The following is a 27,913-nucleotide window of genomic DNA, read 5'->3' as shown; positions in this document are numbered from 1 at the left end:
TCATCATAGCACCTCCCCCTGACATTATATTACATATGTATTTGGGGACTTCCCTGGCGGTCCAGTGGTTAGGATTCCACGCTTCCACTGCAGGGGACACAGGTTCAATCCCTGGTCGGGGAACTAAGATCCGCATATCACATGGTGCGGCCAGAAAGAAAAGAAAGAGAGGGTGGGAGGGAGGGATACGCAAGAAGAAAGAGATATCGGGATATATGTATATGTACAGCTGACTCACTTTGTTATAAAGCAGAAACTAACACACCATTGTAAAGCAATTATACTCCAATAAAGATGTTAAAAAAAAAAGAATTTGTCCACTGTTTAACTCCTGCACTGGAACATCAGCTCCAAGAGGACAGAGAGTTTTGTCTGTCTTGCTCACTGCTGACACCTAGTGCCCAGGAACATCCCTGGCACGAAGTAGGGGCTCGATAAATACCTGCTGAATTAATGAATGCTTGAATTATTTCTGTTGATCCTCTCAGAAGCCATAAAAAATAGTAAATATGATTCTCATTTTACAGAAGAGAAAAAACCAGAAGCTCAGAGAGGTGCCGTGTCCTGGGAAGCGCAAAGCCTAGACCAGGCTGACTAAGAAGCCCGTTCATGCACCACCCCTGGGTGACAAGTTGATGCTTTCACTTGGTGGAGGGCCTGACCCAGGAGGAGCTCAGGGATTGTTCTGGAAAAAGAAACCTTTATGTGGGGTGCTCAGAAGGTTGGAAGAGGTCACAGAAAGTGACCTGGTCCACTCCTGTCCGAGGAAAATGATTTCATTAAGAGCAGTAACAAGATAAGAGTTTGGATTGCGCAGGTGTATCAATTTGACAGAACTCATTAAATAGTACACTTAAGATCTGTATGTTCCATGATATGTAAATTTTACCCCCAAAGAAAAAAATGAAAACCACCAAGAGTGAGCTCTAGCTAATGACTGCACTCTGAAGTGTATGTAAGGAGGTACAATTCTTAACAACTTGGCTATATGATCGAAAATGTTCTCATCAAATGTTGGGTGGGGGAAGGAGATTATAAACTCCTTTACTTCCTCATGGGACTAGTTTCTTAAGCTTTCCTCAATAGGAGTACAGGGTCATGAAAAGGAATAATCCTCACATAATCAACCTGAACTTCAGAGTTTAAAATAGAAGCCCCTAAATGTCAGTTATATAAAAACAACAAAAGAACAACAACAGAAAGAAGACAAAACAGCACTCCCTAAATCAATGATGCCAAACAGGTTTTAACTTCCATTCCAATTCTATTCCTCCAACAACAGCTTCTAGGAACACTGTTGAGAAGAACATCAAAGCAGTACCAGGCTCAGGAAGAAAGAGTGCCGTTATTGATTAGTGATGCCTATCTGCAGTTTAGGAGAGGGTAGAGGTGGCACATTTGCTGTCCTTGCCCTAAATTCATCAACTACTGTATTTACAACCTCTAGAGCCTCTGCCAATCCTTCTGTTTTAACAGCTCGTTTTGTCACACATATGACTATCATATATAGCTATGTATATCTGGAAAGGCATCTTTTTTCATATTCAGATCTAATGGTGGAAATAAAATGAAATAACTTTCTAAGTGAATAAGTTCCATCTCCCTGCAAGGAGAGATAACTATTAATCCAAGGGGGCAACCCACAACACCCAGGATACAGGACACCCCACCCTGTTACCTGGCCAAACACAAAGCAGTACAGCGTCACACCCATGGCCCAAACATCCAGCGCCTGCAAGACAAAGAGCTCCGTGTGAGGGGCCAAGGGGCAGTAAAGGGCGTCTAATGCTTTCACCTGTCCAGCATCCAATCCTTCAGCTTTTCTTTGGGGAACCACGTCTTCTTGACTGCTCAGTCCATGGGAGTTTGGGTGAGACTATTCCTGCTCCCCAAACCCCATGCCTCTGGGTGGGCACAGGACCCAGGCCTGGCCAATGAGAGCAACACTTCCCCCAGGCACAGTGATTAGTTCAAGGATGGGCACATGACCCACATTGGGCCAATCAGAGCCAATCCCAGGATTTTCACTGGAGCTCTTCATAAAAAAAAAAAAGCTCTTTCTAATTGAGGCTGGTAAACTGGTAGAAAGTAGTCTGGAGCTGCTGATGACCATCCACCCAGGGAGGAAACCAATTCAGGAAAACAGAGCTGAGGGGACTTCGCTGGTGGTCCAGTGGTTAAGACTCCACGCTTCCACTGCAGGGGGCACAGGTTCATCCCTGGCCGGGGAAGTAAGATCCCGTGTGCCACGTGGTGCAGACAAAATTTTTTTTAAAAAAAGGAAAACAGAGCTAAGAGATGGAGAGATGGATTCCTCTTTGAATCCCTGTATCTAGCCAAGCCTGAAAACAAACACACCCCGCTCCTCATTCACATGGTCCAATGGATTCACTGCTTAAGCCAGTGAGTTGGGTTTTTGTCACTTACAGCTGAAAGGACCATAACACAGGCAGAACTCCTCATTGCAGGCAGGGCCAAACCTACCTTCCCAGAGAAGATCTTCCGGGTCTCTGAGAGCGACTCAGGCGCCATGAAGGCGGGAGTGCCCACGGTGTTAGAGAGGAGGGCATCGCTGCCCTTAAACTCGTTGCTCACGCCAAAGTCCGCAATCTTGACGTGCCCATCTTCTCCAACCAGCAGGTTGGAAGGTTTGATGTCCCGGTGGATGATCTTCTGGTAGTGTACTGGGGGCGGGATGGGAGAGAGGGGGGAAGGAAAACCACGTGAGGAGCTCCATGTGGCCCACACAGCTCAGAGACACAGGCAGGAACCTCTCCATTCTCCCAGGGTCCAAGGCCCTTCCCAGCCTTCCCCTCTCAAACCTGCTGAACACCCACAGCTCTGAAAGATAAGGGGAGTGTCTCTAAGGCAGCTGTCCCATCCTCCAAAGTGAGGAGTGAAACACTGACTGCCAACAGCAATTGGTAACTGCCTGCTACAGTCTAAGTCATGTGTGTGTGGAGAGTTTTTGTTGAGCTTGGCTCCCAGCTAGAAGCCTCAAGACTTGTGACAAACATCTTTTCATTTACTAATGCCACCACTCGACCTGAACACCAAACCAACAATGACTGGAGCAGGTCAATCTGAAGTGTGAAGCACAACAGGACTGAGGACTTGGCTAACTGCTCCTGCCTGGATGTCGGCTCATGGGAGAGGACAGTCCCATGGCTTGGAAGACCCAACCGCACTTCTAGGGTGATGATGAAATAATGACATTGGTAATAGGAGCAGCAGCTGACTTTGCTGAATGCCCAGTCTGAGGCCTTGCCCTGTGTTAAGTGCTTCCCGTTCACCCCCTTTCAATCTCACAACAATCCTATGTAATAGGCAAAGGGTATGAGTCAACATGTTTAACAAGCAGAGGCAGAAAGGACACCCTGCCAGTCAGAACTACTGATGTCCTGGTGGATTGCTGACCTGGCGAGAGATATTTTATTCCCATTTTACAGATGAGGAACTAAGGTTCCAGGAGATTAAAAGGATCCCAGGGTTGTTGGGAATAAGGGAAGATGCAAGGCACTTAACAGTGCCTGGGACACATAGAAAGTGCTGGATAAACAGTCACTAACACTATTGCTCTTAATTTTTCTGTGTGGCAGGAAGAAGGGTTTCTGCTCGCAGGGGGCATGGCCCCAGCAGGTCTCTCTGCAGCTCAGACAGTTCTTCCCGCACACCTCCCTGTGCTCCGGGAGGGAAATAAGAAACCCTCCACCTTCCATCCACTACCTGGAAATGCTAAGCACTCCCTGGGTGACAGTCCTCCCACAGGCCCCACTTACAATACTCGATGCCTTTGATCAGATCCTGGAAATAGAAACGGGCCTGGTCTTCAGAGAGCGGTTTGAGGGTGGGCACTTCCATCACAGGCCTGAAAAGTCGATACATGCATGAAAAGCAAACCAGACACGCTGGCCTTTGCCCTCTCTCACCACCTCACTCAGCTTTGCAGCTCAAGAAGCTTCAAGCATCACACCTGCTGGGAATGGGGACACTCACCCTTGGTTGACCAGTTCAAACACTGTAGGATAGAGAAGGGGGTGAATGGTTACACTGGAAATTTGGAAATCCATCTTCCTCCCCCTCCTCCCCAACTCCCAACCACCCCTAGAAACACCAAGAAGCACTGAAACTAACATTGGGGCTGGGGCGAGGAACAGTCCACTGAACCAAAACCATGGAAGGTTCTGCTTTTCTAAGTTCCCATGAGGAGGCTAGGAGTCAGAGATTTCTGGTATCCCTGGGACCCCAGCCTGGCAGTACTTCTAGTCCTCAAACAGCTGAGGACCCTCTACCAGAGAAAACAAAGCAGGAAGACCCGAGACAGGTGGGGGCGGCTCCTGGACTCCTTTCATCTTCCTCTCATACCTGGGGGGTGGGGGCGTCTCCCAGGGATCTAACTGATGCTAAACTATGTCCTCTCACTCACATCCAAGTCCTGAGCCACCTTATGCCACAGAACAGGTCTAAGGGGACACAACCCAAACATCAATTTACTTAGGCACAAAGAAGTAGCCCTAGGGGACTTCTGAACCCTAGCAAAGTTTCAATTCAAGAAACAGCAAGAAGAGGTTTTGATGACCCCTCTCACATTTTCCAAGCTGCCAGGCTACATCAAGAATTGTTGGATAGGACTTCCCTGGTGGTGCAGTGGTTAAGAATCCACCTGCCAATGCAGGGGACACGGGTTCGATCCCTGGTCCAGGAAGATCTCATATGCCACGGAGCAACTAAGCCTGTGTGCCACAACTACTGAGCCTGCGTGCTGCAACTACTGATGTCCGCGTGCCTAGAGCCCGTGCTCTGCAACAAGAGAAGCCACCACAATGAGAAGCCCGCGCACCACAACAAAGACCCAACGCAGCCAAAAATAAATAAATAAAAAGGAGAACATTGTTCCAACTCTTCAGCACTCTGTGGTCAGCTGGCCCTCAAACCCTTTCCTGTGATTCTCAATCCAAACCAAGACTTGGAGCTAGAGGTGGGGGATGGAGATCTCCCCACCACCTCAAAGGCCAACTCATCCTATTCCTCCTAAATGGGCCCTTCTTGACTCACAGTCATGTGCGACATACAAATGCCTCACTCCCTGACAGCTTCCTCCCAGCCCTGTGTATGTGGGGACCGCCCCCAAACCATCAAGTATTACATAAATCATATTCAGGGAATGCACAGTTTTTTTTTGCTGTTGGGGGGGTGGGTTATTTTTTGCATTTCTAAAAGTTGAGGTGAAATTTTCAGAACGTTAAACTATTTTAAAATGCATGATTCAGTGGCATTTAGTATTCCACTGCCTCCAGTGAAAGCATCGCCTCTACTTCCAGAACATTTTCAGCCCCTAAAAAGAAACTCTGTGCCTCCCCCTAGCCCCCTGGCAACCACTAATCCGCTTTCTGTTTCCATAGATTTGCCTATTCTGTACATTTCATATACGTGGACTCATACAATATGCAACCTTTGGTAACTGGCTTTTTCACTTAGCATGTTCTCAAGGTTCATCCATGTTGTAGCATGTATCAGTACTTTGTTCCTTTTTGTGGCTGTATAATATTCCATGGTGTGGATATGCCACATTTTGTTTATCCATTCATCAACTGATGGATATTTAGGTTATTTCCACATTTTGGCTATTATGAATAACGCTGCTATGAACTTACATGTTAAGTATTTGTGTGGCTATCTGTTTTCAATTCTTTGGGGTATATACTTAGGAGTGGCATTGCTGGGTCATGTGGTGTAGTTATTTTAATTTTGTTCTGCTTGTACAAATATAACTGGGAATATGAAGCTGTACCTTAGGAAATGAAAAAAACAGCACAGTGGATTTCAAAATCCAGTGGAGAATGACTTTGGAATTGTCTGTTTTCTGGAAGCATCTACCCACATTGGAGCTTCTTATGGAAGAAGGGTTGTTTCAAAGGTTGTCCAAGGGCTGAGGTGGCCAAGGGGAAAGAGCCAGCTCCTCAGACAAAAAGAGGGCTTAAAGATTCTGACCTGAAAAGGAACTTAACTCCCCCAGGGCCCCACCCTGTTTTCACGTTCATCAACCAGTGTTGGCCAAACCGTAGTTAGGGGAAATCTGTTGTGGCTTCAGGCTGTGGTTAGAAGCAAAAGTAATGGCGCTGAAGGTAAGGCTTCCACCGACAGGAGCGCTGGTCCCCTCAGCTCTCTCTTTCCCACCTTGGTTATGTAAACTTAACTTTCAAGAGCTGCTTCATGAATTTCTGTGCTTCCTCCCAAGCACTATAACTCGGTTGGCATGAGGGAAGCTGGCCTGTTGAAACAGGTCTATTTTCAGTCACTTACAGTTTAACCGCTCCTGGAGCCGAGCAGTGGTGCAAAGTTTTTAACCCCAAGAAATACCAGTCGTATTCTCTACCCTTTGAGGGTCAGGCCTGCAGTTGCAGAACCCTTGCTGATACCTGCAACCTGGCTTCACAGACTGCCCTGTCTGTCCTCACCACACACAGCTGTGGCTGGAAACTAAAAAATAACAGTGTCGGGATTTTTTTCAAAACCGCTGGAATCACATACCAAAATCGCATGGCTCCTTCCCAAACTGCCACCTCAAGAAGTGAAAAACTCTGTCCATGAAGGCGCCTGGTCCAAATGGCTTAGGAAACTCTTCTTTGAGGCTTGGGTCACGTTCTTTACACGCTCATTCAACTCCTCGGCTCAAAACCCTCAAGGGGCTCCCTTCTCGCTCAGAGTAAAAGGAAAAGTTTTACAATGGTGTGAAATGTCCTCTGCCATCTGGTCTCCACTGTCCTGCACAAATGTCACCTCAGTGAGGCATCTCGAGGAGCCACTCTGTTTCCCAATTCCCCAACCTGGAGCTCCTGACTCCCGTGACCCTGCTCAGGTTAGCTTCTTCCCATGATATTGTCACCTTGGAAGCCGATGCCTAATACTTAGGTCTGAGTGTGTCTGTCCATCCTCACCAGAGCAATGAAGTGCCCTGAGGGAGCGGGGGTGGGGTGGGGGGCTTGAGTTTCATTCCTTGAAGAGCCTAGAACAGGGCCTGACAAACTGTAATGTTTGTTGAAAGAACGACCCATCTCCTCAGAAACAGCCCAAAGCCATTCAGTGTCAGGTCTGGGGCCCCAAGCGAGCAAATTACGCTGGGGATGCCATTCTGGGCCAAAAATTATCTTTCACATTTTATGATTTCTTTTATATTTCCCCAAACTCCACTCATTTGCCTACCATTTTTATAATCTGGCCATATTTATATACCATGTAAACTATTGTTTATTTCACACTTTTCTTTAAATTGACTTAGTGTTAAAACTTTTAGCCTTATCCCGGGTAATAATATCCAGGAAATCATGAGTTTAGTGTGCTGGTTATAGTTTTTCCTATGCAATGATAAATTAAACCTAAAACATTTTTTAAATGTTGGTCCAAATACCACCTAAAATCATCTCATATACTTAAAGTGGTGTTGGTACCACATTTTGAGAAATTATGATTCTGTGATGTTCATATTTTTATTATACGAATGTTTCACAGTTTTTTAAAGTTATCATATCTGATGTTGTTCATGTGTACCTTCTAAAATGTTTCTAAAGGAAGGTTTTTAAAGTTCTAAAGTTGGAATATGGCCTGCACACTAGATGCTCTTAAGGAACTGGCATTAACTTTTCCAGGTGCAATAACGGTAGGATTATTGTGATCATGTAGGAGATGCAGGCCAAAATGTTTAGGGGCTGAAGTGTCAAGACGTCTGCTACTTTTACTCTTGGGTGATTCAGCAAAAAAAACACAGAGAGGGCTTCCCTGGTGGCGTAGTGGTTGAGAGTTTGCCTGCCAATGCAGGGGACACGGGTTTGAGCCCTGGTCTGGGAAGATCCCACGTGCCGCGGAGCAACTAGGCCCGTAAGCCACAACTACTGAGCCTGCGCGTCTGGAGCCTGTGCTCCACAACAAGAGAGGCCGCGACAGTGAGAGGCCCGCACACCGCGATGAAGAGTGGCCCCTGCTCGCCGCAACTAGAGAAAGCCCTCGCACAGAAACGAAGACCCAACACAGCAAAAATAAATAAATAAATAAATAAAATTTAAAAATATATACAGAGAAATGGATGGGTGGGTGGCTAGACTGATAAAGCAAATATGACAAAAATTACTAACTGTTGAATCTGGGCGGTAGGCATACAGGTACTCATTGTACTCTTCTTTCAACTTTAACATTTTTCATAATAAAAACCTGGGTTGGGGGGGTGATGAAAAATAAAATGTCCTAAGCAACGACATCATCCTTGGAATTGAACCATGGCAACTACTGTAGGGGAAATTGAGCTCTGAGCTCTAGTTCCAGACCAGACCCATTATTTATGATTAACCACTGCCTGTGCAGCAAAGGATCACCCTGTGCTCATCCCGGAGACAGGCTGGGCTTGGCCCTGCCCATACCACTCATCTCCTTAACACCCCTCCCGGCTGTCATATGTACCCGCGCGAAATGCATACGCTAATACGCTAGTCTGAACGCCTACCCAAGCCAGACAACAGCGGGACACATGACCTGTTGATCACGCATTCCTGGGCCTGAGAGTCTGCTGTCCGGCTTTGAATTAGTCCTGCACTTCCTTCCCTCATCAGTGCTTATGCTGGGAACTGAGAATTGCCCCATGTCCTCATCATTTTTTAAAAACGAGGTCTCTGAGGACATACCTGAGTGCTTCCATTTCAGTGTTCAGGGCCCAGACCCTTCAATGGCCCCTCAAGGCTCCAAATGCCCCATCATGGCCTCCCAGGCCCTCCATCTTCATCCCCACCCCCTCTCCCTGGTTTTCTCTGCTGCAGTCCCATTTTTCTCAAACACACTAAGCTCTCACCAGCCTTGGGGCCTTTGTACCTGCTGTTTCCTCTGCCTGGAATGCTCTTCCTCAGATGCAACAGGGCTGTGTCCTTGATATTCAGGTGCTAAATGGTCACCTCTTCTCTGCCGTGACCCCTCCATCTCTCTGTCACATCACCCTGTTTAATCTTTTTCAGAGTATCTATCTGAAGTTGATTATCTGCTTTATTTACAGTCTTCCCTCAGGATCCACGGGGAACTGGTTCCAGGAACCCCCGTGGATACCAAAATCCACGGATGCTCAAGTTCCTTATATGAAATGGTGTAGTATTTGCATATAACCTATGCACATCCTCCCCTATACTTTGAACCATCTCTAGATTACTTATAATATCTAATACAATATAAATGCTACGTAAATAGTTGCCAGTGCATTTTTACTTTTTGCAAATTCAAGTTTTACTTTCTGGAACATTCTGAAATTTTTTCTTTTTCATATTTTCGATCCACACTTGGTTGAATCTGCAGATGCAGAACCCGTGGACACGGAGGGCCGACTGTAGTTGTTGACTATCTGTCTTCCCTGACTAGAATACCAGCTTCATAAGAGCAAGGGCCTCATCTTTCGTACTCATCACTGCATCCTTCGTGCCTAGGATGGTGTCCAACACACAGTAGGTACTCAATAAATAACTGCAAATGGATGAATAGGACACCCAGATAAAGTCCCAACAAGAACTCCTTTCCACCTCCTGCTTTGAACCAGGGGTGCAGCCTTCTGTGTGGGGCCCAGTTGGAGCAGGAAAGGGTGGGAGATGCCAGGGGCAGGGGTTGCCTGAAGAGCACCCCTGGGCTTTGGCAGGAGCAGCTGCCTGAGCAAGGGTGGCAGAAAGTAAGGGCTCTCTTACCCATGTACAGATGGTCCTCATTGGGGTCATCCAGGACCTGTTGGCATAGCCACATGGAACAGGCCGGAGATGAAGAGCAGGAGAGAGGAAGAGGGAGAAAAGGTATGAGCAGGGAGGAAGCATCATCCACATGACTGCATTTGCCAATGGGAGGGCTGCGCTCTCCACCGTTTTTCCTAGTTAAGATGAAGGGCACAGGAAAAAACCCAGAGTGTGTGATCCAAATGGCCATCTGGAAAATAAGCGCATTCTAGCCCAATCCTCAAGGGTCCTAAATACCCAGAACGGAGGTTATGAAAAGGAGGGGGCAGATTCCTCCCCTGGAAAATGTCTCAGCTTGAATAAGAATCCCACCTGTCTCCTAGGAGACGACGGACTGGTCATCAGGGTGAAAATTCAAATCCTGTCCCCATTCCCCCTGCCCTGGCAGGAAATGATGTCTCCCTGCCTGGAACTGCCACAGCACTTTCTTTCTCTCTTTTACGGCCTTCCTGCTTTCATTTTATCACTATTTCTATCTTCCTCTCTCCAAAGGGCAGGCACCATGTTGTATCCACCTTGGTTGCCTCCTTGGTGCCCTCTAACAGGACTAGGCACCTAGTAGGCGCTCAGGAAATGTCTGATGAATGAATGAACAGGTAAGCTGGCAGAGTCTTGTTGGGTGGGGAGCCCACACACCACAGGGCACCAGGGAGAGGGGAGATCCTGCCAGGACCCAGACACATGCGCTAACCAAGTGCCCGTGGGCTTCCTCTAAGATGGCCGACTCAAGCATCAGTGAGTTGAAATTGTGAAACTCGGTGTGACAGGTGGAGATAGCCTGCAGCCACCATCTCTCTTCTTTTGGAAAGAAACAAAGACAGACTCCTTGGCTAGACTGGTCCTCCCACCTCTTCCCATACCACACTCACCTTCCCTAGTCATCTAAGAGTCACAGGACAAGAGCCCTGAGAAAGGGATGCATCCTAGGCAGAGGCCTGGGACAGCCAACCTGGAACCCTAAGCTCTGCCCTTCGAGGAAAAGTCAGACCCAGGCACTTGCCTACCTAGAGTTCTGTTATTTTTCTTTGAAAAAATCACTTACGCTAATGTGTAGGATTATTGTTGTTTTTAAATGAATTAAAAATTTGTTTAGCTTCTCAGTTTTAAATTCTAATGTGATAAATATTAATAAACATAACCCCCATAAGCAAAAGTTTTCTGCCTTCTTCAATTATTTTAAGAGCATAAAAGGGTCTTGAGGCCACAAAGTGTGAGATCTAGAGCAGGGTTGGCAAAGTACAGCCAGCGTACAGGCCAATTCTGGCCCTCCCCTATTTCTGAAAGTAAAGTGTTATCGAAACACAGCCAGGCCCATTTGTTTACATGCAAATGGCTGCTTTTGTGCTACAACTACACATATGTATAGCAGAAGGAGAACCAGCTCCAAAAAGAGAGAAACAGGTGAAGGGCAAGCCTCAGTATCCCTCTGAGCCTCAATTCCTTCGTCTATAAAATGGAAGTAATAGTCCGAGCGAGGGGTGAGGATTACACAAGATAACAGGGTGAAGGAGCCTGGAGAAATAACTACCACTCAGCCCTGCAACAGGCTGTTTGATGTGATGTGGCTCTCCCTGGAAACCAGTGGTATGGCATTTTGATAATAACAGAGACAGGGCTGGACCATCACCATGCCTCCCTCTCTCCTCCGTGTCTCCCCACCTCACCTCCACCAGCTTCACCACGTTGGGGTGGTCCAGCTTCTTGAGGATGGCAATTTCCTGGTACACCTGCTCAATGGGGCCCCTGGGCTGGATGCAGCCCCTGGGGGCTGGCCGGGTCCCTCGGGGAGGCGGACGACCTGGAGGAGACATGAACCATCCCAGAGTCAAGGCAAAGAGACTTTCCTCTGCAGAGGGGGACTGTAGGCAGGACAAATGAAGTGGGGGGCTCTCAGAAGGGCTGGAATGGCTGATGTCACACAGGGGTCTTTATTTACTTATTTATTTATTTTGGCTGTGTTGGGTCTTCGATGCTGCACACGGGCTTTCTCTAGTTGCAGCGAGCGGGAGCTACTCTTCTTTGCGGTGCACAGGCTTCTCACTGCAGTGGCTTCTCTTGTTGCAGGAGCATGGGCTCTAGGCGCACAGGCTTCAGCAGTTGCAGCACGTGGGCTCAGTAGTTGCGGCACGCAGGCCCTAGAGCACGTGGGCTTCAGTAGATGTGGTGCACTGGCTCAGTAGTTGTGGCTCACGGGCTCTAGAGCGCAGGCTCAGTAGTTGTGGGATCTTCCCGGAGCAGAGATCGAACCCGTGTCCCCTGCACTAGCAGGCAGATTCTTAATCACTGCACCACCAGGGAAGTCCCCCACCAGGGGCTTTAAACAGCCTTCTCTTCACCTGACTCCTCTGCTGCTGGAAACACTGGACACGCAGTCCCCTTGCCCAGCCTTCTGTTAATTCTCTCCTTCCTGTCCCACTCCCCAGGCCCCAGTGAGAATCAAGAGTTCACTGAGGTACAAGGAAAAGAAGTCTGAGGTCTAGTTCAGCAATCTCAATATTCCCCTCTCTGGAGCTCAGTTTTCCCACTCCATAAGATGAACAAAAACATTATCCTTCACCTCCATAATTCATGGAAGTAGGAGAGATATAAAGTCTGGGATAGGAAAAGAAGTAAGAGCTGATGAGAGAAAAAACAAAGGGCCTGCTTGGCCCTGCAGTGACTGATAGTCAGAAGGCCACAGTGATGGAAAGGTCCACAGTCAAAACACTTACACTGCATATTATATGTAAGTAAGGATCTAAGTGCAACTAACAGAACAGAATGTGGATGGGTCAGCCTTGGAAAAGTAAAAGCAGAGGTGCAGGTGTCAGAGTGGGATGTGAACAGAGGCAAGGCAAGTTCAAAGGAAAGATACTTGCTGCATCTGCTGTAACAAGGAAGAAAGTGACAAGGGCAGTAACAACAAAGGAGCTGAACATCGTGGTATCACCTCATTGCCTGGTTAGGGAAAGGGAGGAAAGGAGTGGTTTAAGTCATCCTCAGAGGAAGTCAGAAGTAAATGTCAAAAATTAATAAATCAAGACATAATGGCACAAGGATATTAACTGGCTCAGTTCAGATAAGCAGGATAAACCAGGGTCCTGGTGATAGGACAGGGTTTTGGGATTTATGTTTCTTCTTATCTACTTTCTCTTTTCAGCTCAAGCCAACATTTTGCTCAGCACTGCTGGCAGGGAGCTTATGCTGGAGCAGCATATGCTCACCTACACCTGATCACATGCAGTAACTACCAGCTCCTAAAAGAGCTAAAAGTGGGGGCTGCCTCTAGGGAGAGGGAGGAGTACAGCAAGAAACTGTTGATCTCCATTACACACCCTTTTGTTCTTTTGCATTTTTGTAGATATAATTGAAATACCTTATGGTATTTCAATTTTTTTAATTCATCATTTTAAAATATATAATTTAATGGTTTTTAGTACATTCACAAGGTTGTGAAACCATCACCACTAGGTCTTTTTTTTTTTTAATTTTTGTCTGCATTGGGTCTTGCTGCACCAGGCTTTCTCTCTAGTTGCGGCGAGCAGGGGCTACCCTTCGTTGCAGTGCACGGGCTTCTCACTGCAGTGGCTTCTCTTGTGGAGCATGGGCTCTAGGCGCACGGGCTTCAGTAGTTGCAGCACGCAGGCTCAGTAGTTGTGGCACGCGGGCTCTAGGGTGCACGGGCTTCAGTAGTTGTGGCGAGCGGGCTCCATACTTGTGGCTCGTGGGCTCTAGAGCACAGGCTCAGTAGTTGTGGCACACGGGCTTTGTTGCTCTGTGGCATGTGGGATCTTCCCGGAGCAGGGATCGAACCCGTGTCTCCTGCATTGACAGGCGGATTCTTAACCACTGCGGCACCAGGGAAGTCCCTCACCACTAAGTCTTGAACATTTTCAACTCCCCCACAAAAAAACCCATACCTATTAGCAGTCAGTCCCCACTCCCTTTTAACCCTAGCCCCTGGAAATCACTAATCTGCTGTCTCTGTGGATTTACCTATTCCGGACATTTCGTGTAAGTGGAATCATACAATATGTGGCCTTTTTTGTCTGGCTTCTTTCATTTAGCATCATGTTTTCAAGGTCATCTGCATTGCAGCATGTATCAGAATTTCATTTCTTTTTATGGTTGAATAATATTCCATTGACTAGACAGACCACCTTTTGTTTATTCATTCATCCGTTGACAGACATTTAGGGTTGTTTCTACATTTTGGCTATTATGAATAGTGCTACTATGAGCCTTCACATACGAGCTTGTGTGAACATGTGTTTTCAATTCTCTTGGGTATATATGCCTAGGAGTAGAATTGCTGGGTCATATGGTCACAGCATGTTTAACTTTTTGAGGAACAGTCAAACTGTTTTCCTCTGAGGGATTCTTTTTACTTGATACCAATATTACTTCAATAAATATTTTTAAAAGAAAATGAATTTTAAAACGTCAGCAGGAGGCCCAACGCTGTCTTAGGGGAATCCACCCAGGACACCTCTGCAGGGGACACCATTCAGTGGGTCTTCTCTGTATTGCCCCAGCCCCTGCACCTAAGAACAAAGGCTCTGGCCCAACAAACTCACGTGGAAAGCCCGCCTGTCGGATCAGTTTCTTTTTGGACAGCACCTTCATTGCCTGTGGGAGGAAAGACCCCACATCCTGGTTAAAATGGGTAGGACGGAGGAGGGAGAGTTCCTTCCACTCCTAGGCCTGCCCAAGCTGTCAGTGACCCAGCAGCCGCAGGACAATGTAGTGAGCACCTTGTCACTGGAATGGGTCAACTCCACAGGTTGTGTGGAAGCTGGAGTCCTGGGGTCCCTCCAGGCCGGAGGGTACTTCCAAGGTTCCAGGTCAGCTCTCCCAGCTGGGAGGCCACAAACCTTGGGATTCGCTACCACTGAATCAAGACACAAGTGAGCTGGAGTGATGGGCAAGGAACATTTTACACATGGGGAAACTGAGTTTCAGCATTTATGTCACTTGTCCAAGGACACATAATTGGCACATGGGAGAGCAAGGATTTGAACCCACATTGGACTGATTTCAAAGTCTCAGCCACATGGCAGTTTGTCTCACTACCACCCAGTTCTTAGTGCTATGGAGGATGTAGAAAGGGTAGCCCAGAGTAAGGATATGAGACATTTGCTGAATTTATTCACTCAATCTTCCTGAGCCAATCACTTCACCTCCCCATTTCCCCACTTCCTTCCTAATGCACAGAATAAACATGACCTAAGCATAAAATGAGTCAACAGCTAAGAAAACCTTCCAGGAAGGCAAGTGCTAGAAAGGAGCCTTTTTCTTTGGACAAGGATGGGGGCAGGGAGGGGGATGTGGATACTCACGTAGTAGGTATTGTCATTTTCATTGTAGGCCAGCTTGACCACGCCATAGGAGCCCTGGATAAAGGGAGATGCCTGTGACATACTACCCAGAAGTTATGATCTGCAAAATGAGGACCTTAATACAGAGCTTGCAAACTGGCAGCCCATTGGCAAAATCCAACCTGTATGTTGTTGGATCTGCAGTTTTTAGAAAGTTTGAATTGGTGGCCAACATTTTAAAACAGGTCAGATATAAAAATCCAGATTCTGATATGGATATGGAGCCATAATCATTTCCATATGTTAACAGTTTGCCACAGTCCTCACCACTCCCTACTGTCTTATACCTAGCATGTTTTCCTCATTTATATTATTCACTTGCTCTCTACTGGCATTTGAGTTTCTGACCCTTGCAATGATACTGCCCATTGGCCGATATAAAAGCAAAAACAGATGTGAGAGTACCTTAAGGAGAAAAAAGCCAACACCAATGTTAGTGATATGGAATTTCCCTAGAAGCTTTGTGAGCTTTTGTAGAAACACAGCACGTTGTAAAACAAAACAAAATAAAACAAAACAGATGGACCATAAATGACAAAACTCTCCCCCTCCCAGCCTCATCTCCAAGGACTCCTCTCCCACTCCCAAATCTAGTGGGGTTCCCTCCACAGTATCTGAGACATCCTTGGTAGATATGGAAAACCAGCCTGGCTCCTGGGATATTTACCTTTCCAATTTCGTCCTTCAGTGTGTACTGATTCAGCTGTACACAGTCCTGGAAAATAAGTAGAAACACATAGAATATGAATTGTAAGTTTGCAGCTAGATACATTTTTCACAAACTTAACAAACACCTTAACCAGGACCCAAATCAAGAAAGGGAACATTCCCAGCTCCCCAGAAGCATCTCCCATATACTGGCCCCTGTCCAGGGTGACCACTATCCTGCCTTCTACCAGCACAGTTGTTGTTGGTTTTTTGTGTTTTTTTTGGCTGTGCCACGCAGCATGTAGGAGATTAGTTCCCAGACCAGGGATTGAACCCATGCCCCCTGCAGTGGAAGCTTGGAGTCTTAACCACTGGATCACCAGGGAAGTCCCTACCAGCATAGCTTTTGTACATTGTAAGATCGTAATGATATAGTATGTACTCTTTTAATACCCATTTTAAAGGTTCTTCCCACTTTTAAAAACTTCATTTACTTACTTTTTAAAAGTTAATTTAAAATTAAACAATAATCCATGACTGTGTTATCCTGTAAAAAAATGTAAAGTGATACAAGAGGAGAAAATCTGAGTGTCCTTAGCGCAAACAAAAGTTTCTTAACAGTTTCTCAAAAGTTCCTTTTTGTATTAAAAAAGTGCAAAATATAAAAGGAAACAAATGATAAATTGGATTTCAATCAAAATTAAAACTTTTGCTCTTTGAAACACTACTGAGAAAAAAAAGGTAAGACACGGACTGAGAGAAACTATTTGTAACACTTACAGTGGACAAAAGACTGGTATCCAGAACATATAAAGAACTCTGGGCTTCGCTGGTGGCGTGGTGGTTAAGAATCCGCCTGCCAGTGCAGGGGACATGGGTTCGAACCCTGGTTGGGGAAGATCCCACATGCCGCAGAGCAACTAAGCCCATGTGCCACAACTACTGAGCCTGCACTCTAGAGCCCACAAGACACAACTACTGAGCCTGCGCACCTAGAGCCCGTGCTTCGCAACGAGAAGCCACCGCAATGAGAAGCCTGCGCACCGCAACAAAGAGTAGCCCCCCTTCGCCGCAACTAGAGAAAAGCCCAAGCGTAGCAATGAAGACCCAACGTAACCAAAACAAAGAAAAAAACTTTAAAAAATAAATAAATAAAAAAGAACTCCTACAACTCATTAATAAAAAGACAACCCAATTAAAAATGGGCTAAAGATTTGATAAGCTATTTCTCCAAAGAAGGTACACAAATGATCAATAAGCACATGAAAAGATGCTCAACATCATTGCTCATCAGGGAAATGCAAATTAAAGCCACACCCACTAAACTGGCTAAAATCAAAAAGACAGACCAAACCAAGTATTGTCAGAATGTAGGGCAAATGAAACTTTCATACGCTACTAGTGGGAATGTAAAATGGTGCAGCCTCTTTGGGAAACCGTTTGGCAGTGTCTTAACAAGCACTTCCCATATGACCCAGCCATTCTACACCTAGGTGTTCACTCAAAAGAAATGAAAACTTGTGTCCATGCAAAGACTTGTATACAAATGTTCACAACAGCTTTATTAGTAATAGTCAACAACTGGAAACAATCCAAATGTCCATCAATAGGTAAATGGATAAACAAACTATGGTATATAGCTGTACAGTGGAATACTATTTAGCAATAAAAAGGAATGAACTACTAATATGTGCAAAAATATGGATAAATCACAAAATCATTATGCTATGAAAGAAGCTAAGCTAAAAAAAGTACATACTAAATGATTCCACTTATATAAAATTCCAGAACTTGTAAGCTAATCTATAATGAAAAGAGGCAGGTCAGCCGCTGCCTGGGAGAGGGGAGGTGGGGGAGGGATGCGCTGTTGGGTGTGCTGGAAATGTCTGCGATCTTGATGGGGGTGATGGTTTTATGGATGTATACATACATCACAACTGATCGTATTGCACATCTGAAATATGTGCAGTTTATTTCACTTCAATTACACCTCAGTATAGTTAGGCTGAACATGTTAAGTGATACAAGAAGTAAAACTGGGAAAAGAAACACGATAGAAAGCAAAACTTCAAGTGTTACAGAGAAGCCCAAGATTTCCCTTGAAACCCCTCCCATGCCCCAATTCTATCCCTCTCCCCGAACCTTGATATCAGTTTGGTGTATAAACTTCTAGGCCTTTTTCTATGTAAATGCACACATACATGCATCTGTAGAAAATACAGAGTACTGTTTTGGGATGGGGTTGGGGAGGCATAGACGGTGTCACACTAAATCAGTTCTCAACTTCCTTTGACTGGAGTTAGTTCCACGTCAGACCTGCATCTTTGACTTGCTGTGTAACGGGCCCACAGAGCTCTCACCTCACTGGTGGACTTTTTAGTTTGTTTTGTGTTTCTCTCCAGTATTGTTTTCATTCCCCTGAGTCTTGAAGGGATGTGACAGGCAGAGGTGGGGCCCTGCAGAGCTGTCCTAAGGGGTCTCATTGCCTCATAATCTAGCCCCGAGTTCATCTTCCAAGAATCCACTCTGACCACATCAGCCCCAGCTCGCTGCTGCTTCCAGAGTCAAGTCCTGACTTCACAGCCTGACCTTCAAACCCTCTAAAGCTCTGACCTTGGCAGAGTTGTCTAGTTGCCCACCAAACACCAGTCTCTCCTTTCTTCCTTATAAGTGGAACTCTGTGTGGCAACATTCTAGGCTAGAAAACTTCATTTCCCAGCTTCTCTTACAGCTAAGGTGGCCATGTGTTCTGGCTAGTGGGAGATAAGCAGAAGTTGCTGGGTAGAGCTTCCAGGAAAGAGGACTGACTTAGGAGGCAGACATCTTTTGCCTTTCTTCCCTGCTCCTTCTTCCTGCCTGGAATGGAGCTGTGGAGGCTAGAGCCACAGCAGCCATCTTGAGATCATGAGGTTTTAAGGGCAAAAGCAACAACACAACTACCACACCAATCCCCAATGCCTAGCTCTAGATTTATTTTACATGGTTAAAAAAAAAACCCTACTGTGTTAAAGCCACTGTTGTTGGGAGATATCTGTTTCTCTAAGCTGACTCATTTCTAACAGATACAAAGTCGAACTCGCTCTCCAGCCCTGTTTCCACAGTGCCCCCCATTTGGGGCCCCACACTCCAGTTAACTGAATCCCTGACCTATCCTGAATTCTATGGAAAGGAATACGTTGGTATACATAGCTGGTACTTAGTTGGGTTATGATAATCATACTTTTAAAACTAAAATATTAGAGGAATGAGACTACCTCTGTCACCTAGGTGGCCTGTGGCTAGTTAATAAACTAGGAGATGAAACAACAATAACAATTTTTTTAAAATGGGCTCACGCCTTCTACCTCGGGGCCCTTGCTCATGCCATGCTCACCCACTGCAGTGAACTCTCAGTGTGTAGTTAAATATCAGCCCCTTTAGAAAGCCATTCCTGATTTCCAGGCATCCCCCAATAAAATGTATTCCTTCCTTCAACAAATATTTTTGAGCGACTATGCGCCAGGCAGCGTGCTCAGTGCTGGGGACCCTGTGGTGGACAGGACTGTTCCTAACATCCTAGCTGAGGCGGGGGCAGTGGCGGGGAACAGGCAATAAACAACTTAACAAACACACAGATAATCAGATGGTGACAAGTGCTGTGAAGGAAAGTCAACAGAGCAACAGGACAGACAGGGACGGAAGGCTGCTTAGAGGGGGTGGAATGAGAGGCCTTTCAGAGGAGGTGATATTTGAGTTGAGACTTGGAAGCCAGATGGAGATGTCCTTGCAAAGATGGTGGGGGGGGCGGTGTGGTTCCAAGCAGAGGGAACAGCAAGGGTAAAGGCCTAACGGAGGGAATGAGGAAGACAAAGAAGTGGGTAAGGTCGGAGCTCTGTGAGTTGGCAGCACAAAGGTAGGAGATGGGGCAGGAGGTGGGGCGGGGGCGGGTCAGGCCCTGTGAACCCTGCTGGGGATCTGAGTCCCAACCCACCTCCTAGAAGTTTATGGTAAAGATCAAGTGAGAAGTTCAGGTGCAGTGCTGAGGGCAGTGCCTGGGAAGGCAAACACTCAGCAACTGGGGCCGTGCTGTTTGTCAGCGTGCGAGGCCTCTCACTGACCCACCATCCCCATTTCAGAGTCCCCAGCACAACTTCCAACTGCCACCGCGTGCATCTCTGTGTGAGAGGCTCTGTCTGTCCCCGAGATGCTCTGCCCACGCTCAGGGACTGCCAGCAGTTGGTGTAACGGGCCCGCCCTGTTACACCAGGTGGAATAACTCTGGGGCTCGTGTCCTACGCTGTCTCCCAGGGCTGCCCAGAGGTGGAGGCCCAGATGCCCACAGTGGTAACTGGCTCCAACATGCACCCTTTATTGACGTCTCCCTGGGTTTCCTGGGGTCATCTCCCCAATCAACTGGTTGCGCTGGAATCCTTCTGGGGGAGCCCAACCTAACGCGGAGACATTCCGGGCGCGGGGCAGGGCACCAAGGGCCGCCGCTCACATACCTGCAACCCGGTGATGGAGACGTGGTGCGACTCCACCGTGGGCCTCCGGGGCAGCCGCGGCGAGGACTGCGGAGAGCCCACGGGCGAGTGGGGCAGGGCCGGGTAGACGCAGCGCCCATTCGCATCCAGCAGGGACCGCTCCTGCAGAGAGAGCTTGCGACTGGAGAGGTGGGGCCGGGCCTGGGACCCGGAGACGTTGAGGGGGACCTCTCCGCCAGGGGCCTCCAGGGGCCGGTCCCGGGCCAGGCCGCTGTCCACAGCGCAGGCCGGCTCGCACTCAGTGACCACGATGAAGGACTCCATGCCCAGATGGATGCTCAGGGACGAGAGGCCCCGCAGGGCTTCACAGGGTTTCTGGCCTTCGCTGCTATTACTGTTGCCGCTTCCGCCCCCCAGCTCATCCTGGGGGGCGGCCCGGTCGCTACTGGGCTGGCTAGAGACGCATGATGACATGGTGCATGTGCCGACCTCATGCGACACGCACGTGCCCGGGCACTCCCATCCGGCAGCGGCGCCACCTGCAGAGAGAGGAAGGGTCACCTGCCCCCATCCTGTGCGGCAGGGGCAGGGAAGGGGGTCTCTCCTGCTGGGCCAGACTGGTGCCTCATTCCTGCTTTGAGTCGCCGTCCTTGAAAAAAATATCTTGCAAAACACAGTGTGATCTGAAATCTTTTGCGTCTATATAGAAGAGCTTACTCCACATTTCCTCACTGTATCCATTTTTTTAAATTGATATATAGTTGATTTACAACTCTGTGTTAGTTTCTGTTGTACAGCAAAGTGATTCAGTTATACATACGTATACATTCTGTTTTATATTCTTTTCCACTATGATTTATCACAGGATATTGAATATAGTTCCCTGTGCTCTACAGTAGGACCCTGTTGTTTCACATTTCCTCATCTTAAAAGCCCCTTGTCACACAAACAAGAATCCCAAATTCAATTCCTGTAGAAACCAAGTATGAGAAAACCCCAAAATAGAGCACCCATGCCTCCTACAAAGGTGGCAGCTACTTCCAGCTCAAGCCAATTGTTGTTAAACAGGGACTGGGGCCTAGAATTGTCTGGTTCTCTCTCCAACCCCTCTTTTTTTTTTTTTTTTTCAAGAGAAGCTCTAAAGCCAGGATGGTAAGTGAGATCTCTTGATTTTTTTTTTTTAAATTAGCAATTATTTTAAATATTTTAAAATGCTGGGCAGGCCAAATGAAACACTTCCACACGGTGACCTCTAGGCTGCATCACTTCACAATAGCAATGATTCAGACAGCTCTTTACAGTTTATAAAATATCTTCCACACCTCAGGATAATTTCACAAGCACCCTAGCTTGTTGGTTTGCCATTATACCCTCATTTTGTAAATGGGGAAACTGAGGTTCAAGCGAGGGAGAGGGATTTGTCCAGGTCTCCTGATGCAAAGACCATGAGCACAGGAGTTCAGTCCCCTGGCCTGGCGTGGCCAATGATTCTCAACTGAGGAGTGGGGGTCAGGGGTCACACCAGCAGAGAGTGTGTGAGCCAGGGAAGTTTGCGTCGTCTGAGGAGCTAGGCTCAACATATCTATTATCTAATGTTTCCCTAGTTCAGCCCCCAGCTAGTACTTGCAAGATGTAAGGCAAATATGAGATTAAAAAAAGTTAACATCAAATAGCTTGGCGGTTCCTCAACAAATTAAACAGAGAATTACCATATGACTGGGCAATTCCGTTCCTATGTATACACAACAGCCAAAAGGGAAAAAACAACCTACATGTCCACGGACAGATGAATGGATAAGCAAAATGTGGCCTGTCCATACCATGGAATATGACTAGAAAGGAATGAAGAACCGACACAGGCTACAAACTGCATGAACCTCAAAAACATGATGCTAAGTGAAAGATGCCAGACACAAAAGGGCACATGTGTATAATCCTATTTATATGAAATTTTTTTTTTTGGCCATGTCACGTGGCTTGCAGGATCTTAGTTCCCCAACAAGGGATCGAACCCGTGCCCCCTGCAGTGGAAGCGCAGAGTCCTAACCACTGGACAGCCAGGGAATTTCCCTGTATGATATTTTTTAAATAGGCAAATGCATACAGACAGAAAGTAGATTAGTGGTTGCCTAGGGCTGGGGAGGTGTCGGGGGAAAAGGGGAGTGACTGTCAATAGGTATGGGGTCTCCTTTTGGAGTGATGAAAATATTCTGGAACTAGATAGAGATGGTGGTTGCACAACACTGTGAACGGACTAAATGCCACTGATTTGTACATTTTTAAATAGTTAATTCTATGTTATGAATTAAAAAAAAAAGATTGACACACTCCCTTAGACTGTCAATTCCTTCTGTCTCTGGGACAGAATATTAACCTTTGGTTTGTATGTTTGACAAATTCTGCTGGACAAATGTCACAGGTACCACTGGAATTCAGGGAGTATATCCACAGATGCAGACAGTGGCAGCTCTGTGCTGATCACCCACGTCACAAAGGTGCCAGGAAAACAGTGAGAGCTGAGTAGAGAGATTTTATGAATGAATAAAATGATATCTCTTTAAGACACTGGGTGGCAGTGGGGGGATACAGAGGAAAGTAAAGATGGGAGCAGAAAGCCAGTGCTTCCTGGAGGGCTTGGTTGAGGGGCAGAGAAATGCTACCCGCCCTCTTGGGACAGTCGTGCAATAAGTATTTATGGAATAGCTTCTATGTATGCAATCTGGACCATGACGTGGGCAGATGGGGTCCCTTGTGGAGCAGGGAAAGATCAATGGGAAAGGCACTAAGGAACTAACAACAGCATGCCAGCCCGGACATGGCACAATTTTTGAACACAGAGTACAGTGTAAAGGAATAACAAAGTACCCAGTCATGTGACAAGATGCTCAGCCTCAGTTATAGTAAGAGAAGTGCAAATTCAAACTACAACGAAATGGTTTGGTGGCTCCTCAAAAAGTTAAATGTAGAATTATCATTTGACTCAGCAATTCCTCTTCTAGGTATATATATATATATATATATATATATATATATATCTCCCCAAAAGAACTGAAAGCAGGGATTCAAACAGATACTTACACACCCATGTTCACAGCAGCATTATTCACAATAGCCAAAAGGTTGAAACGTCCCAAGTTTCCATCAATGGAAGAATAGATACACAGAATGTGGTCTATTTATACAACAGAACACTATTCAGCTATAAAAAGGAATAAAGTTCTGACACATGCTACAACATGGATGAGCCTTGAAAACATGCGAAGTGAAACACGCCAAATATTAAAGGACAAATACTGTATGGCTTCACTTATAGAATAGGCAAATTCATAGAGCCAGAAAGTTTAGAATAAAGGTTACCAGAAGAGACAGGGGGAGAGGGGAGCAGCGAGTCATTGCTTAAGGGGTACAGAGTTTCTATTTGGGGTGATGAAAAAGTTCTGGAAATGGACAGTGGTGATGGCTGCACAACAGTCCATATGTAAATAGTGCCATTGAATTCTACATCGAAAAGTGGTTAAAATGGTAAGTTTTATGTTATGTATATTTTACCAAAATTAAAATAATAATAATAGAGCTACAATGAAATATCTTTTTTCCAACTATCGGATTGGCAAAGACAAAAAATATAATAACAGCACTATTTTGCTGAGGCTATGAGCAGTATGAATTAGTATCACCTTTATGAAGGGAAATTCACCAATATCTAACAAAATTCCAAATGCACATACCTTTGACTTACCAATTCTGCACCTGGGAGTATTTACCTTAAAGACAATCTCACACATAAAAAAATGATATACGTGCAAAATTATTTTGGTAGTGTGGTTTGAAATGACTATCCACAGGGGACTGAGTAAATAAAATGAGGTACACGTAGCCCAGGAGAAAATCATGCATTTATTTTAAAAGAGGTGACTCTGTACATCCTAATGTGAATTAGCTCCAAGACACACTGTTACATGGAAAAAACCAAGGCATTCGGATACTGCTGTTGGCATAGGGGGAAAAGGGCCATACGCGCGTACATAATCACATGCAGAGCATATTCCTAGAAAGATACACAAGAAAATAAGAGTGGCCTCAAGAGAAGACAACTGGTTTGCAGAAGTGGGGGGGAGGCAGGGTGGGAGGGACTTAACTTTCACTGTATTTACTTTTATTTTTGTAAAAGTAAGTGTGCAAAGAGTAACTATTCAGAAATGAATTTTTAAAGGAAAGTAACCATAACCACAATGGGAGTTAGGATAATCAGGCCCGAGGGCTACCTCCGGGGCACGAGGCAGAGGGAGCGAGCAGTTGGCTCTATCTCCTAATCCCTTATCCCACTCTGACTGTATCTGAGAAAGAAATCATTAAATGTGTCCCTGTCTTGGCTTCCTCATCCGTGAAAGAATACAACCCAAGTTCAATGTTCTCCACAGTCTCAGCTGCCGTTCCTTTACATATCCTTTTTATAATCCTTATTTCCCAGGAGGGGAAAAGCAGGGTCCCTGAAGTTCGACTGCCTGGGGCCGCAGCCTCAGTTTTCTCTTCTATAAAATGGGCACTCACCCAAGAGTCATGAGGACTAACTGAACTAAGAACTCAGTATTCATGTCTGATGCATGGTTAAGTGCTCAAAAAGCTCTTCTTTCAACAAATACTTCCTGAATGCCTACTACCTGCCAGGCTATGCTCCAGAATGTTCCTCCTCCTGTGTGTGTTCTGTAGCCCTGGGAGCGTGGGCCTGCCTCCCCTCCACTGGCCCGTCCTCCCTCCCAGAGCCACCTCTGACATGGCTGCAGAGTTCCTGAAAAGAAAACTAGTCTGGCAGCACCTGAGACAGTTAATGGAGAACTTTTCTTCTTGCCAACAGAAAAACAATTGCTTATCGATCGCCACTCCAGGCCAAGGACACCAAGCCATCCACCCCTGGCAAAGCTGCATTTAATCAGTCTCCTTGACGAGCTGGCGTCTGGCTCCGTGCCTTGGCCCTTGAGGCCTGGAGGAGAAAGGAGAGAAAAAATGCACTGGCTGGCTCTGAGGCAGAGGTGTGGGCCCCTGTGCTGGAGGGATAGGTGTGTTCAGGTCTCAGGAAAGAGCCCCAAGGGACACAGACCTCAGTGCCTCGAGGCCACCTGGAGGCCCCTCACTGGTCTGCAGCAGGCCTGGCAGGCAAGGACTTGGCCATTCAGCACCACTGACCCCACAGAGTCCAAGCCAGAATCTGACCGTTTCTGAGGTCACAGATCGTATGAGGTCACACACCTTTTAAGGATCTGTTGAAAGCCACCAACACTCCCAGGAGAAGAGAAATCATACAAAAAGACAATGGTTTGCATTATAACAGCTAACATCCAACTGAGCATTTCTTCACCAAACATTGGAACAGCTCTGCCTGGGTCATTTAATCCTCACAGGTCCTCTGAGAGGGAGGGACAGCTAAGCATTCAGTTTTGGGGAGGCCGAGGTTTGATGAAATTCCAAAAGCCCCCTCCCCAAGCCTCCTGCCCCAATATGTGGGTCCTTCCCCAGGCCCTGAAGCCTCCCCTTGGCTGGCAGCCCTGAGCTCCCCTCCCTCCCCTCTCACAGGCAGCTCCATGGAGGACCAGACCCTTCCTGGAGCAGATAAACCCGGCTCCAGGCCAGAACGAAGGAACGCTCATTCCTCTGCCAGGAAGCCAAGTGCCAGCAGCCTCCAGGAAACACATTCTCGTATCCTGGGGGCATTTTCCAACCTGCGCCTGCTGACCAGATGCCGAGCCGCCACCACCACGGGAGCTGCAGCACAGCAAGTAGCCAGTGAGTGGGCCCGTGACATGCCCTGACCCATGATACACCCTTTGCATGGTCCCCTGAGGTCCCGGGCAACACGGGACAACAAAGAGGCCCAAAATAGCTGTGAGGATCCTGCCAAGGCCAGGGACAATGTCCTCTCCCTGGGATAACAGGCTTGGCCAGCCACATCTTCTCTCACCTGGGGAAACTGAGGCCCGGGGAGGTGCTAAAGGAAACCCACTCACCCATTTCTTCTTTCCACAAGTTATTACTGGGGACCTACTATGTGCCAGATAAACAAAACAGATGTGATTTCTGAAAAGTAGGGGCACAAGTGACTCTATAAGCACAAACTGGAGGAGAAAACCAGGATGAGATAAAAAAGAACAACACAGGGACCCAGGGGAGATCTGAATGGGAGGGGGTGAGTCAAGGAAGGCCTCACTTGGGGAAATTATATTTAGGCTGAGACCTACAGGGTGAGTAGGTGCTAAGGGGGCGGGAACTTGCTCCAGGAGGAGGAAACACATTCTGAGAAGGCCTCGCAGCAGGAAAGAGGTGGGAGAGCGGAGAGGACAGAAAGAAGACTCCTGGGATTGAACGAGGTTGGGAAGGGGGTGAGGGTGGAGGCGCCAGAGCACAAGAGCTTTGTAGGAAGCTGATGAGAGCAGGAGGGGTGTCCCAGGCAAAGCCGTAGGGACCCCACTCGGCACCTGTTATGGGTTGTGGAATTGTGGCCCCCAAAAAAGATATGCTGGAGTCCTAATGCAATATGACTGGTGTCCTTATAAAAAGGGGGAAATCTGGACAGACCGGCACACAGGGAGAACACCATGAGAACGTGAAGGCAGAGGTTGGGGTCCTGCACCTACAAGCCAAGGAACGCCAGATTGCCAGCAGCCATCAGACGCCAGGAGACAGACACGGACCAGATTCTCCTTCATGACCCCTGGAAGGAACCGACCCTACCAACACCTTGGTCTCGGACTTCTGGCCTCCAGAACTGTGAGATAATACATTTCTGTGGTTTAAGCTGCCCAGTTAGCGGTACTTTGTCCAGGTAATCCTAGCAAACTAACACAGCTTCCCTCCCAACCACAGAAGCCTGCTGCCCCAGGGGCCACGGATTCAGAGGGTGTTTCCCAATACTTAAGTGGGAGACCTGGGAGGCTCAGTTGTACAGCCGATGCAGTGCTGAGGCTTGACACCAGCTGGAATATTCCAGATGCGGGGCCTTGGCCCAAACAAGCAGTCGTATCAAATTCAGTGACACAGACTCTTACAACTGTCTTTCCTTGCATATTCTTTAGTTTAGAGGCACTGAAACTGATTGTCTCCCCAGAGACAAGGGCCCTTCCTTGGCAGAGGGCACGAGGGATAGTGCTGGCTTTATTTTATCTATCTGTCTGTGCCACACTGCAAGGCTTGCAGGATCTTAGTTCCCCAACCAGGGATTGAACCCAGTCCCTCGGCAGTGAAAGCACCAAGTCCTAACCACTGGACAACCAGGGAACTCTGATAGTGCTGGCTTTAGTGTGCACAGACCCCATCCCATCATAGTCCCTGGAGCAAACAGTCCCTATCGCGTGACATCTGGCCACTGATGTATTTTGCTTGGCCTACACTGTATTTAAAACTATTCGAATGAGATGCCAACATTTCAGAGCCAGGAGAGTTCAGATAAAAATCAAAATTTCCAGAGTCTCTTGAAGAACTGGACACTGTTAGCACTGGACCTGTATTCACTCCTGGTAACAACTCCCTGAAGCTTTGGACAGGAGATATGCTCGCCGGCGTGCCACAGTCCTTACCGCTTCCCCTCATCTCCCCAACGCCAAGGACAGGCTGAGTGTCCTATTACATGTCCTTCCCTTTTCTACCTCTCATGACCTATCTCACCCCTACAGGCCCTACTTTGAGATGCCCTGGATATTAGTGC

General features: G+C 47.0%; 1 protein-coding gene across 5 annotated transcripts in view; it reads right to left on the bottom strand.

The window, feature by feature from the left end:
- Positions 1-27,913, bottom strand: part of CAMKK2 (calcium/calmodulin dependent protein kinase kinase 2) — a 65,212-nt gene that overhangs the window by 28,922 nt on the left and 8,377 nt on the right. For all 5 annotated transcript variants that reach the window (XM_089894469.1, XM_089894468.1, XM_089894470.1 and 2 more), the window contains exons 2-11: positions 20,239-20,756; positions 15,774-15,821; positions 15,068-15,121; positions 14,306-14,357; positions 11,414-11,547; positions 9,708-9,744; positions 3,997-4,018; positions 3,780-3,868; positions 2,485-2,684; positions 1,679-1,732 (exon numbers count right to left, since the gene is read on the bottom strand). In XM_089894469.1, coding sequence (XP_089750595.1) covers positions 1,679-1,732; positions 2,485-2,684; positions 3,780-3,868; positions 3,997-4,018; positions 9,708-9,744; positions 11,414-11,547; positions 14,306-14,357; positions 15,068-15,121; positions 15,774-15,821; positions 20,239-20,691 — 1,143 coding nt within the window. In that variant the 5' untranslated portion in view covers positions 20,692-20,756. The remainder of the gene's footprint in view (positions 1-1,678; positions 1,733-2,484; positions 2,685-3,779; positions 3,869-3,996; positions 4,019-9,707; positions 9,745-11,413; positions 11,548-14,305; positions 14,358-15,067; positions 15,122-15,773; positions 15,822-20,238; positions 20,757-27,913) is intronic.

Source organism: Delphinapterus leucas, chromosome 14 (assembly GCF_059928025.1).
Source record: "Delphinapterus leucas isolate spDelLeu-1000000601 "Yukka" chromosome 14, BTC_Dleu_Yukka2, whole genome shotgun sequence".
In the NCBI taxonomy this organism is placed as follows: domain Eukaryota; kingdom Metazoa; phylum Chordata; class Mammalia; order Artiodactyla; family Monodontidae; genus Delphinapterus; species Delphinapterus leucas.
Note: the sequence above shows the minus strand (reverse complement) of the source record. Positions and strands in the feature narration are given on the sequence as shown.